Source organism: Fukomys damarensis, unplaced genomic scaffold (assembly GCF_012274545.1).
Source record: "Fukomys damarensis isolate Sample0158 unplaced genomic scaffold, DMR_v1.0_HiC HiC_scaffold_23, whole genome shotgun sequence".
NCBI lineage: Eukaryota > Metazoa > Chordata > Mammalia > Rodentia > Bathyergidae > Fukomys > Fukomys damarensis.
This window is the reverse complement of record NW_022900935.1, coordinates 46,851,935-46,865,860: the sequence shown is the minus strand read 5'-3', so window position 1 is coordinate 46,865,860 and position 13,926 is coordinate 46,851,935. Positions and strand designations below refer to the sequence as shown.

The window sequence follows — 13,926 nt, the reverse complement described above, 5'->3', positions numbered from 1 at the left end:
AATGACTTTCTCTTGACCTTGATTTTATTAAATATTCATTCACCTTGGAAATGTGTCAAGTTTCTTTTTCATCTGTGCCTCTATATTTCCCTATTCTTGTTTTGGCTGGGTTTTGTCATCAAGGTTGAATGGCTTATCTTCCAGGCACATTTTTACAGCTGCTACCCATGGTAAGGAACCTCATGCTGGGGAAACAAGCATGTCACCAATAGACAATTCTATTTGTGTCTTCAGCCTCTGCCTGAAGGGCTTTTTTCCCTGGTTTTCCATCAAACGAACCTTTGAAAGTAAGTCCTTCTTGGTCTAAGCTGGTTGTTTCTGTTTGTTCCTACTGTTCTAGAAAAAAAAATGAATTACTCTTGAAAATATAAAATACAAGTTGTTTCTGGCTTAAAAGCCTTGCAGGCCTGCCAAGGTCACGTAAAATACATTGCTATAATTTGGATCTGAAATCCAAATGTTTGTTCCCCAGAATGGTGCTGTTGGGAGGTGGTGGAACCTTTAAGAAGTGGGGCCATGTGGGAGGCTTTTAGGTGATGGAGCATGTAACCTCCAAGGGCATTATGGGACTGTAGCCCCTTCTTTCTCTCTTTTGATTTCTGGCCCTGAGGTGAGCTGTTTTGCTTCACCATATATTATCATGATGTGTACCTCACCACAGTCCCCACATCAACAGGGCCACACCTGCTCACAGGCTGAACCCCTTGAAACTATGAGTCAAAATAAATTTTCTCTCTAAGTTGACATGTCAAATGTTTGTTAGAGTAATGGGAAGTTAATACATGCACATTTCTACTCATCTTCTACATGGGAATCCTGAGACTCCTTCTAACATGGCCACCGGTACCATCCCGGCAGTTAGGTGCTGCTTCCCGGTGCCAGGCTCAGTGGAAGGGAAGTAAGGAGAGTGATTCTTTGGTCATACTAGGGATTGAACCCAGGGCCTTCACACTGAGCTCTATCTGCATCCCTTTTTAAATTTGTTTGAGACAGACTCTCACTAAGTAGCCCCGGTTGGGCTCAAGCTTAAGGTCCTCCTGTCTCAGCTTCCCAGAGTTCTGGGATTACAGGGGTGTGCCAAAACACCCAGCAAGCAAAGGCTTTCTGACCCATGCCCTCCCAAACAAATTGGCATCACCCCACTCAAGAGGCCCTGACCCCATACCAGTGATCTTTTCCACACTTCCCATGCCCTTTCTTCCTGAACCCCTCAATGGTACTCTGAGGAATTACTGTCACAGTTGGGATGCCCACTCTGTACCCGTAAATTCTGGAGAGCCCTCAAGACCCTGCAGCCAAAAGGGGCCACAGTCTTTGCCTTGGATGGCTGGCCCAGGCTCCAGTGTGCTGGTGGCAGCTACAACCTCATCTGCTTCCAGGTCCTCCGCACTCAGAGGAGGGAAGGACTGGGCTCATGTCTGCAGCCTGCCCTTAGCATGGCTAAGGGAACAGCCCTGCCCATATCTGGTATTTGGCCACAGATACCTCTAGCTCCTAGCGAGCCACTCTTGTAGACTGGCCAGGGACCTGCTGTTTCTCTTCACTTTTTCTCCTGTTCATACATGAATGTACATTCTCATTTTTTTCTCTTATTTTTTACTCATTTGGAACTTTCTCCAGGGTGGGTCTGGGAAAAAAGGTATTTGGGGGAACATGGATTGAAGAACTGCCAGTAACTCTCTCCTTAGGCAGCCAGTGTATGTGCCCACCTCCTCACTGTGGTAGGGGCTCATGCTGCATTTGAAAAGGGACCCTCTGGCTGACATGCACCTAATCCACATCACCGCATTCCAGGTTGTCCAGCTCGCTCTGCATGTGGTCGATGTATTGATTGATCTCCTTCACTCGCTTGCGATTCCTCATGACCTCATCCTTGTGAATCTGGGGAGTGAAACCAAAGCCCAAGGCCTTCAATCAGATTACTATCTTTTTGCGTTGATATCTTTTACTGAGGCAGTTTGAGAGAAAAAAAGAGATTGTTCTTTGAAATCTCCAGAGTTTCTGTGCCTCATTTACTCCAGAGCCTACTCAGTCTATGGAGCTATTTGAGATTCTACAGATCTATTTCATAACCCAGTGATGAAGCACGCCGGTGTGAAAGTTTCTGACCAGCAACACTGAGTCATTGTGGAATTTTACAAATCTGAACTTTATTTCATTTTCCATTTCTCTCCTTATTGAAAACAGTATGCACTACCTAGGGAAATTTTTCCCATTCTTTCTGGCTAGAAAAATGAGCCTGGCCAGCCAGGATGGGTTGGGACATACTCACCTTGTCTACTAAATGTGTGCACCAAGAATTGATCCTTGTCACCAGCTCATCTTCCCTATTGTCAATCTTCAGGAGGTGGATGTCATGTGATGCTCCAACAGCATTTACAATCGTGTCTTTGTCAACAAAAAGCTGGTAAGGGAGAAGGCCCAAATGAGATCATGTATGTCATTACACCCTAAACACAGAGTCAGGAAGCAGAATAGAGAAAGGACTCCTGGGAATCCCCTGGCGGGGCAGGCTGTGCCAGGTGGAGAACCCATCTTTGTACTGGTACAATTTGTGCCAGCTCATTTCAGGTGACAGCCGCCTCTCTAACCCAAGCAGTGGCAGGTGTTACTCTGCAGTCTTCATTGGGAGCATGTTTTCTCCAGGGAGAAAGCAGATGGCTGCCCAGGGTGATCTCACTCAGGACATCTGTTCTCATAAAGCTTCTCTCTCTCTCTCTCTCTCTCTCTTAAGTCTGCTGGCCAGGTGGGAAATGCAAGGCATTTCCCAGGGTCTCACAGCCATTCTGAGGACCACAGGTCCTGCAGACTGATGGGTGCTCACCTCATGTTTCTCTCTTTACTGCCCCACATGGCAACAAAATCAAACCTTAGGGTCCACTTGGGGTCTCCTTCTACCTTCCCTTGCTCCTGACCTTGATTGCTGCCTTGTAAAAAAGCTGTTCAAAACAACCACCCTCTAGTAGGCCTGGCTAGTTCTAAGTGTTGACGCTGTGGCTGTCTGTGCCTGAAATTTTTCATTTCCCAGAGTGGGGGAAAGCTGATGAAGCATTCAGGAACCAGGTGCTTCCACAGTGAATTGGGGTATTTGGTAATGGTAGAGAGGACAGCACGTGGGCTGCATATATGTGCAGCATCTCATCTGAAATGCTTGGGACCAGAAGCATTTCTGATTTCACCATTTTTGGGATTTTTGGAAGATTTTCGTAGGTTTGTTTTTTTTTTTTTTTTTTTGTACAAGGGATCAAACTCAGGCCTTTGTGCTTGTGAGGCAGGCAGTGGAACCACTGAGCCAAATCCCTGGCCCTGCATAGATTTTTTGAGCATTCCTAATTGGAAACTCTCAAATCTGAAATACTCAAAACCCATTTCAGGTTTTTGGATCAAAGATGCTCAACCTATACCTGATTTTTTGTTTGTTTCTTTACTATAGTAGCAGTTAACTTAATGGTCCCCAAAACAGCATGTTCTATGGAGCCTTGAGATGTTTGTATTTTTTTGAAAAAAAGGTATTCTCTAGTCAAACACAGCTGGGAAAGCCAGCACGCTCAGGCCACAGCTAAAGATTTGTAGGGTACAAAGTATCCTAAAGGCTCACCAAAGTCCTATGGAAAACAAACCTTGGTCTTTCTGTTTCAGAGTAATGTCTTCTGGCTGCTGAATTTTCACAGAATCCCATATGGGCAAAGCCAGGTTAAATGATGTGGGGAGTGGGATGGCTGGGAGACCAGTTAGCACAGTCACATGTAAGAAATGATGATTATTATGTTCTTTCTCTGTAGGCACACAGCTCCAGCCAAGGCTCTGAGAAAGGATGAAAACTGGAAATCTGGCCCAGCGTGGTGGTGCATGACTGTAATCCCAGAACTTGGAAGGCTGAGGCAGGAGGATCACTACAAGTTTGAGGCCAGCCTGGGCTATACAGTGTGTTCAAGGCCAGCCTGAAAAGTGGGGGGGCTGCTTCCTTGAGCCTCAAGCAGCCTCTCAGGTGAGTGGGCACCTAGGTTTTTTTTGTTTTGGTACTGGGGATCGAACTTGGGATTTTGTGCTTGCGATGCAGGCTACAGAACTACTGAGCTAAATCCCCAGCCCTTACCTAGGTATTTTAAAAATAGCCACAATCACCAATTATATGTTTTCAGTTCACTCTAGAAAGTGAGTTGTAGCTGATCTTAAACCAGATGAAAATATCTTCCTCCTCAGAGTTTGAATATATAGAAAATGGCTTCAAAGGGTTGACAACAAAAACTGAGGTCAGTTTAGAAACACATGAGGTAGAATTAGTTAAGAAAAATGATGTGACATTTGTAAAATATAAACAAAAGGAATCTGGTTTAAAGAAATTCTTAGAGTTTTGTTGCTTTAAGGCAATTTCTCAATATGTTGCCCAGGCTGGTCTTGATCTCCTGGGCTCAAATGATCCTTCTAGCTCAGTCTCCTCAGTAACAGGCCAAAGAAACTCTTTAAACATGCAAGTTGTGAGTTGTTTCTGGACTTGAAGTGGCCTAGAGTGGTGACCACTCCAGTTTTCTTCTTGGAATAGTCCGTATGGGGAGAATATTCTGGATTCACCTCCAGTTTTTGTGGGTTGAAAGCACTAGGGTAGAGGCAGAAGCTATGCAGAGCCTGTGAGAAGCACAGGCTGCTTTTGGCTCCTGGGCTGTGTTCCCTGTTCCATGGGCCTTGCTGGACTTCACAGAGGTAACTCTTGTGCCACAAAGACATTATTTCCTTCAGAGTGACTTCTTGAGGGGAACTTCTGAGAAGGGCATAACTGGTACCCCTCTTTGCGTCCACCATGACGCTAGTGACCACCTTTGCTGCCCCGTGACGTGTGGGGTCAGGTCATCTTGTCAGACCCACTGACTTGCAGCCCTCTCCACGAGAGACAAGGAGTAGCTCAGCCTAATGGGTCAGGGACTTGTACTGAGCTGTACTCTTCTGGTCCTGACCAGAGCTTCATGGTAACCACCCTCCCTACCTACTGCTGACCTGGGTCAGACACAGTTGTTCTAGTAGGTTCAATGGACTCACAAGTCTTCCCCATAGCCTAAGCCCAAGCACCGGCCCTGCCCTTGCAGCTGGACACTGCATACATGTTCAGGTTGCCCAGGCTGCACATCTGACATCCCTGCTGCCTCCCAAACGGGCAGCTGTGACTGCTGGTACCAAGCAAAGGCTCTCCCTCACTGCTGGCCCCAGCATGAAATTTCACCTTTCCTCTCCAAGCTGGGAAGGACTTGACATAGACATGAGACAATCTGGGCCCCAAGTATGGCCTGAACGGATAACAATCACTCCACTGAATGAGAGGAGTTTTAGAGATAACCTCATCAGTGTGACTTTTCGTCACAATCTGCTCATTGATCGCTATGTAACAAAAGGCAGATTTCTTCCACTGGAGGCCCTCTTTCCTCCCTGGAACAACCACACCTGCTATCAGCTCAGTACACATTTTGTTAAAGGCTTTGAGTCAAACTGTCAGGGTTCAGATCACAGTTCTACTACTTGGGCAGTTTAATCTTTGTACCTCAGTTTCCGTATCTGTAAGATACACACAGTGGCACCTATTTTATGGTGTTAATGTGAAGATTAAAAGAGCAATTTCACTGGGCATGGTTGTGTACACCTGTAATTCCAGCATTCGGGAAGTTGAGCCAGGATGATTGTCACAAGTTTGAGGCCAGCCTGAGCTACACAGTGTGACCTTGTCTCAAAAAATCAAAATAGCCAGGTATGATGGAACACGCCTATAATCCCAGCACTTGGGAGGCTGAGGCAGGAGGATCACTGTGAGATTGAGACCAGCCTGGGCTACATAGTGAGTTCCAGAGCAGTCTCAACTACATAGTGAGACCCTGTCTCAAAAAAAAAAAAATCAAAATCAAAATCAACAAATGAACAAATGAATGAGCAATTCCATGTCCAGAGGGCTGGCCCTCACAGCCCACAGTAAATGCCAACCCTTGGTTGTGGTTATCACTCCTTATAGTCAGCCCATGCCTTTTGTCCCCAAGAATAACAGGGCCATATTTTGGCCCTATGCTCGCACATAAGACCAAAGCAACAGTGTGAGATCTTGGTGATATCTCTTGCTGCAACTTCACACATTCCTAAGAGGATAGAGGTTTTTACTGGCTGCCCCCATAAGGTATTGAGGACTGTACTTTATAACAGTCCTGCCAACAAGCCCAAGCAGAGCCTTAGCTGAGAGGAAGAGCCCAGCATCATGAGTACCCCAAGAATGCCTGCCAGCTTGCAGTCCACCATTAAGGGCACAGCATGGGCTCTACAGCAAACCAGGCTCTGCATGTGTCATACTGCAGTTTCAGTCCAGACTCCAGTCAACACAAGCTGTGCCATCTTGGGCATTTTACCAACCTTCTCTTGAGCACCAGCTTTCTCATCTGTTACCTGGAGTGATAGTAGTACTTCCTTTGGTGAAGTAAATGAAATCATGTGTGATCTTCAGGCCTGGACAGTCAATGCCCCAATAAGGGAACCCAGTGTGCTGCCAGCCACTGCAGTCGGCAGGTCCTGAATGTTTCAGCAGCTACAGAACAGGCAGGTGTCAGGTGGCACTAGGTAGGGCCCACTGGGCAAAAGGGAAGCTGGCTACTGACAGCACAGCCTAGCCTGCTTCTCTGTTGCTGGCTCTGGGGCCCATCTTTTGCTGTGTGTCCCAGTCAATAGGAAGTGAGCATGTTGCAGTTCTGTGGCCACTGTGTGTCACAAAACTGAGATCTCCCTGCCGGCCCACAATGGACTTCCAGATAGGGCTATCAGGGGAGGCGGACTTCTTGGCTCAGGGAAGTGTGGTCAAAAGTTAGCTGCACTTAGTTTCTTAGGGAAAGAAGGCTGGAGTCATAGTGGCTCTGCCACCGTGCTGCTGGGTTGGGTGTCTACCTTAGCCTCAGGACAGAGTCAGGAACTGCTAGTCTTCCACCTGTAGGACTAAGCCCAGCACCTGACAGGGCACAGGCTCAGGGAACTCTTGCTCTTACCCACTCATCTCACAGATGACTCCTGGCATCTGTGCTGGACACTGGACACTGCTGCTGGCACTGGGAGGTACATGGTGGTAAAAAAGGCAACCCTCCCTCTCGAGCTTTTATATACAGTGTCAACAGTTACATAAGCAAATCAACACAAAACAGAGTTTGGTACTATGATAAGACTTTGACTTGATAAAGGGGGTGCTCACAGACAATTGTTTTCAGAAGGATGATAAGGGAGCACCTCTCTGAAAAGGTGACACTTGAGCTGGGATCTGAATGGCAAGGATGAAGCCAGATACACGGAGACCTGAGAAAAGAGCATATTTGCCAGACAGTCTGAAAAGAGCAAGGTGCTGAGTGAGTACATGGAGGAGGGAGACTGCCAACTTAGCCAGGCCCAAATCCAAGGCTCTGGTGACCGTGGGGAAGGACTTACTCTAAAGTCACGGCAAGCCACAGGCAGAGACTGTGCAGAAGTATGCAAGGGTGCGGTTTGGATTTTCAAAGGCTCTCTCTATACATGAAGAACAGCCTAGTAAGAGGACAGCAGGGAGGCTCGCGTGTAAGGAAAGGGGAGCGTGTGGCTTGGTGTCAACATGGCAGTGGAATGATTGAGCTGGAATGATTGATGCAGGAGTGAAAGCAGGCCCCTGATAAGGAACAGTTGAGCCTGGGCCTCTCTATCCATGCCTGTATTCCTTCCCAGGGCCAAATCCACTGCTGCTGCTGCTGGTCTCTAGCACAGACTTGGAGAGCCTCCTCAGTGTGCAGAGCCAAGGATGGAGCACATGCTCCAAATGACCCAACTAATTCCCTACTATCATTACTGAGTGTATGGGCCAGCAACATGCTGTCTCAGCAATGGTGCCTGGAGTGGATCCAACACACCAGTACTACTTCTCATTGTAGACACTCTAAGATTAAGACTTCGGGGGGAATCTTAGGCCTTAAGTTCTATTTGTAATTGCCTCCCCTAGAAAATGCCAGAAGTCCTCACAAAATTGAACTTTTTTTTTTTTTCTTTGTGTGAGACAGGGTCTTACTATGAAGCCTAAACTGGCCTCAAAACTCACGGCAATCTTCCTGCCTCAGTTTCCCAAGTGCTGGAATTATAGACACATGCCACCATGCCGGCGTGGAAGCCAACCTGTTGGAAAGTTTAAACTATGCAACCATTGTGAGTTCTTCTTTTACTGAGTCCACTGAATGTCCCGCCCAGATAACTTATTTGCTACCTTATTTCATCCACCAACTCTATAAAAACACTTTACTGTCTCCTATTGTAGATGGGGAAACTGAGGCTCGGGGAAGTTGTCACACTGAAGTGAGCCACAGAACTGGGCTGGATCCAGTTTGTCCGGCTCCCACATATGGCCCACTGTGTTCTGCCCTGCCCTCTGTGCTCACTGCTCGCACGTCGTCAGGCAGCTCCTCGTCCGGCTCGCCTTTGAGGATCTTCTCAAGGGTGCTGATCGAGATCTCTAAGAGTTTCTCATGGTGGTGGTTCTCCAGGTCTCGACACTGAGCCATGGTGCAGTCAAGAGTTAAGCAAAGCCAGGACAGTGCAGGCCGACACCTCCTGACCTATGGCTGGGCCTCTGACGGGTAGAGGTCCATCACATCTCAGCTGGACAAGAACAGATGATAGGAGGGAACTTTTTGCGATGCCAGGAGTCATTACCTTCACAAGTGTCACCTCCAGGCACCAAGCCCCAAGGCCATCTCCAGCTGTTCCTCCTTTGCACCTGACCTGCACCTGGTCACTACTGATGCTCAGCACCAGTTCCTCTCACTGTCCCTCTATCATCCACTTCAACCTCACAACTTACCAGCTGGACACTGCCTGCTGGACAGGGTGGCTTTTCCACACTCTTGCTCCACCCCAAAGCAACTGGATTGAGCTTAAGGATGTAGGTACCTGGGACTTATCTGTCCCCTGTTTAAAACTCTCAGGAGATCCTGGCTCTCTGACATGGCCTGAAGTCTTCCTCTGGGAACCAGGATCTTCTGGCTCACCCTTAAGAGCATTGCATAGGCTGCCTCCTCTTCCTGGAATATCTCATTACCCTTTCACTTGGTCCCTCTGGCCAACTGCAGGCCCTTACCTGGTTTACCCGTGCACAGGGAGACTCCTGGCCCTGGCCTCTGGGTTGGCTGCTATTTACCTCATACCTTCAATACTACTTGTTACCTTTATAACGTCTGTCTGCCTGCTAGATACTGAGCCCCAGGAGGACAGGACCAGGGACTGTTCCAGGGTAGTGCATAATAGTTTGCCTCCTCATGTGGCAGGGCCCTGAGATCAGGTGGCAGAAGGTTTGGTCATGCTCTTGATTTTGGCTCCTAACCTTAACATTTAAAGGGATGGGTTCCGTCATTGTCTTTAATGTGGATATTGCCTCTCCCCAAGACTATGTTTGCTTGTAACACAGAAGCAAGCAGTGATTTCAGGGTGCCATTGCCGCATGAAGTCACCCACTTGAGAACAAACATGCCAGGACTCTACTGTCATTTCTGGGCATCAAACTGTCACTCTAACAAGGCTACCATTGTTCTGAGAGTTGGGGGACCCCCTTGCACCCCATGGAACATTCTATGTGGTTACCAAATCTAGGTCTTTTGAAAGAGAGCTTTTTCCTTGGCAGAAATTGGAGGTTTTCCATTCTTCTAATTTGAAAGGTGGAGAATCTCATTTAAAAAGATCCTAGGGTGAATGAAATATCCTTTTGGTGGAGGTATAGATCTTTCCGAAAGCCAAGTGGGAAGTCAGCATTTCTGATAAAAAGTTAAGTATGTTGTAGAGTGCTGACTTTTTCCTGTCTCTGCCAACATGTTTAGGATTCTGGTGAGAGTAGGAGGGATGGAGGAGGTGGCCTTGCAGGTGGCCAACTGGAAGGGGACTCCATTTATTTATATCCTGCTCAGTTTCTGGAGAAAGTATGCTCTTTCCTGACTTTTGTTAAAAGTGCAAAGATCTATTCCATAACTCTCCTATATGCCAGGACAATCCCAGGGGTTCTGCAGAGCCTCCCTATGGGGGCCATCACAGAAAGGATATAGGCTCTGGATGTTTTCAATAAACATTCCCACCATGTCAGTGATGTTCCTTTCAAACATGTTTATGGCCTCCTGGAAATGATAAAGAACACAGTTAACAAGCCTATTTAAACACCGCACACCACAGGAAAAGGTGCTATTTAGAACTTAGCAGGTGCCTCCTTGAATCACAGACCTTTACTCTCTACCTTGAAGGTAAGGACCATCCACCTTGGCCTTCCTGGGAAGATGGCTGAGAACTGACTCCCTCTTCTGTCTCCAGAGCTCTTTTGCTTTCTAGTATCAACTCAATCTTCACCCCAAATGTGTGATGCTGTTTTCTGGCCTTTTCTGTGTGGGTCTTTGCTGGGAATACCTGTCCTGGTCCTACTCCCTTCACTTCGCCTGACTCCTCAGAACTAACTCCTTTCTTTGTGAGCTTCTCAGTGGCATCTGTCCATCACCTCGAGAGAAACAGTGGAGGGAGCTGGCAAGAGCCAGCTTGCCTGGGTCAGTGTCCCAGCTTTATCACTGTGTTACTCTGCGAAAGTCATTAAACCTCTCTGAACCTCTAGATCCTCGTCTGTGAAATGGGTTTCTTACATAATACCTGTCTCATGGGTGTGGAGGGGGGCTTCAATGAGCTACTTCACACAAAATGCTTTGCAAGGTACCTGGCAAAAAGGAGACCCTCAGTAGGTTTTGGCTATTATTCCAGACCTCTCACCATTTGTTGTTATTTCTCAGCTCAGCAAGGCACCTTAGACCTAAAAAGGACTTGGTGCCCACAAAGGAAGGACAGAAACGCTTTGTGAGGTTTGCACTTCTGGGAGCCCCTCCCCCAACCTGCCACAGACCTCAGGGGCTGCGAGGTGGGCCAGGGTGCAGCGTGTTCACAGGAGCCCAAAGACCATCTGCGGTCTGAGCAAATGAAACATTTTTTTCACATGTGTGTAAGGGTGTTGTAGTAAATAAAAATAGGTCATTGAAAAGCCTGGCTGTCCTTCCAGCTTTCTGGCCTCTGGTAATACAAGGACAATACATAGTTCTGGGAAGTGATGAATATGAAAAAGCGATCTCCCTGCTTGAAAAGGTAGGAAGCTGCTGACAGGCCCTCCCCTAGCACTGTGCTGCTTCTGGCGGGCTCAAGCATTCCCTAGTGGGGAGAGAGCGACTGCATGGCATGTGATGGTGAAATCTAGCCTGTGTCTGAGGTGTCACTTGACGTGTGAGGAATTGATTAGGTGCTATCTCTTGGCCTAGCCACGGCGGCATCTGATGAGGTTCAATTCATCACACCACTTCCCATTCCCAGCCACACAAGTCACCCTGGCTGCTAATGAATTTGAGACAGCAGCACTTTTCATTTCCACTCCCTGGTGCTGAGTTGCAGGCTCCTTGTGTCACCTGGGAGATGGTGACTACAGCTGTGATCCAGAGGAGCCTTTGTCTGGTCCCTGACTGGGGTCCACTTTGTCTTGGGAGCACTCAGACTGCTCCTTGAGTCTAATCAAAAGGCTCCTTGAGCCTCTTCCCCACTGAGGCACTGGGCTTTTCTAGGATGGGATGAACAGTCCAGAGGAATTAACTCAACTTCTCCTTCGCCACAAGAATCACTTTTCATTTAAATTATTACAGCACTTGCCTAGCATGGGTAAAACCCTGGCTTCTATTCCCAGCACTGCCAAAAAAAATGTATAAAAAGTATTAAAAGCAAACACAGGAGTGATGAGCAAGAATTCTTCAGTGTGATGTGCTGGGCTGCAATACTGCAGTGCTGTCGAACCTACGGCATGCATGCTGCAGCAGGCATGAAGAGCGCTCCCTGTTGGCACGTGAGCCAAGTTATCTAGCAGCCAATCACTGGATATTCAGGTATACTGGCAGTGTTGGTGCTCTGTGATAAATAAGTGAGTCTTTGGTTGCAGTATGGGCACGGGTCTCTAAATGGTTTACTAACATTGCCCTATAGGTTTCCAACAGAGGGGTGCCCATGGGGTATTGCACCCATGTGGGTGGTTCTGCAGCCGCACCATCAGGTTCTTTTGTTTGCATTCAGGCCTGGTCTCACCTCTAGCTGTTCTACCAGCTGCATCTCCAGTGTCATGAGCACGTTGAACAGCTCCGAGATGTCCTCACTGCACTCTACTATCTTTTTCTCAATGATGAGCAGTTCGGGCTCTTCTCGAATGGCACTTAGATTCTGGAAATGAAAGCCTGTGCTTCAGGAATCAGTAGTTAAATGTAACTAGTTAATTATAAGTGACCATTCAGTTTTGTGGATTAAAAACTTGGAATCTAGGGTTGGACTCGACCAAGTTCAAGTCTCAGCTCTGATATACATTACTCTGTGAGCTTGTAAAAGTTATTTGCTGCTTTGGTCTTGAGTCAAAAGGGCTCGACAAATAGCAGATACAAAAAGGGTGCTCTGATCTCCCCTCTTCTCCCTGAGGAGAAACCCCCGAGGGAAAGGTGCCATCCCTACACTAGAAAGAAGGAAGACCTTTGTATCACCAGACAGAGGAGTCAAGGCCAAGGGAAATCTGTGCAAGTAAATCTTGTAAACTAACCTTAATCTGTGTAGTCACTTCTCCACCATTAACTGCCCCAACCCAGTCCCTTTGTCTTGTGTTTTCACAATTTACTATTCTTTGTCCGGTCTAGTATGATCATATGCCATCCAAAGAAGTTTTGCTCAATGACGTACCACACATATGACAGTGGTCTCATTAAATTATATTGGGGCTAAAATGTCTTATCACCTATTGATGCCAAAGGGGTCAGTTTGTGTTAAGTACACCCCATGATGTTCACACAATGGCAAAGTCACCTAGTGACACATTTCTTAGAATGCATCTCCATCTTATTTAGTGATGCATGATTATACAATGAACTTACAGCCCTAACTGCTTCTCTGTGTTTTCGTCTTTCTTGTTGGGTGCTCCTATGTACATGTAAAAATGGCTACATAAAATCTGTGTGCTAGGAGCCATGTATGGATAAAGGCACAGACCTGTAACTCTAGCACTCTGCGGAAGGACGATCACAAGTTCAAGGATGGCCTAGGCAATTTAGCAACTGAGTAAGACACTGTCTCAAAATATAAAACAAAAAGGGCTGAGGATGTCGTTCAGTGCAAAGGCCCTAGGTTCGATCCTCAGTATTGCAATCAATGGATCAATGAATCAGACAAAAACGCATATGTATGTCAAATGTATTCCTCTGCTGAGTCTCGAATTTCTGGTTAAATGTAGTGTTACTCTTTTTAAGTACATAACAAGGAGGGTCTTGAAAATTAAATCACATGGAATGAAGCTCATAAGCCAGGAAGGGGATTGGGTAGTAGGGAGTTCAATGAGGCATTTGGGTTTGGTCACCAACTCCAACTTCATTACACCTGATCTGGCACTGCTGGGCAGTTTTGCTCTATTTTGCTCCCAACAAGGAGTGACTGTGGGCTTTCTGAAGCCTCTGATAGGTAAACCTGTGTGTGTGAACAGGTTTTTGAGGGAGAAAGAAGGTCGAGGTCTATAGCATTCCTTAAGAATTTCATAATGATCTGTGACTTAGAACAGGATAAGAATCCTGTTTTGTTTATTTTGAAAGTGCTCTACCTTGGAGCTGCACCCTGCCTCCAAAAATCCTGTCTTTTAAAATACTGCTAAGCCAGGTATGGTGTTACACACCTCTAATCCCAGAATTTAGGAGGCTGAGATAGGAGGTTTTTTTGTAAATTCAAGGCCATCTGGGCTACATAGTGAGTAAAAGGCCAGTCTGAACTACTGAGTGAGACCCTGTCTCAAAAAAAATCAGAAAAAAGGGCTGGGGATTTAGTTCAGTGGTTCCGCTGCCTGCCTCGCAAGCACAAGGACCCAAGATCAATCCCCGATAC

The 13,926-nt window shown here is 46.9% G+C and overlaps 1 protein-coding gene across 7 annotated transcripts in view; it reads right to left on the bottom strand.

The window, feature by feature from the left end:
• Positions 1-61: 61 nt before the first annotated feature.
• Drc3 (dynein regulatory complex subunit 3) overlaps positions 62-13,926 on the bottom strand; it is a 36,599-nt gene continuing 22,734 nt past the window's right edge. The window contains exons 10-16 of one of the 7 annotated variants that reach the window (XR_782886.2): positions 12,106-12,237; positions 10,057-10,127; positions 8,406-8,529; positions 2,273-2,404; positions 1,771-1,881; positions 280-336; positions 169-185 (exon numbers count right to left, since the gene is read on the bottom strand). Coding sequence is in view for 6 of the 7 variants with exons in the window: in XM_010637418.3 (XP_010635720.1) it covers positions 1,771-1,881; positions 2,273-2,404; positions 8,406-8,529; positions 10,057-10,127; positions 12,106-12,237 (570 nt within the window). In the remaining variant the exon portion in view is untranslated. Of the gene's footprint in view, positions 337-1,472; positions 1,882-2,272; positions 2,405-8,405; positions 8,530-10,056; positions 10,128-12,105; positions 12,238-13,926 lie in introns of those variants that run through there. The other 6 variants (XM_010637418.3, XM_019209480.2, XM_010637419.3 and 3 more) reach the window with 6 other exon arrangements.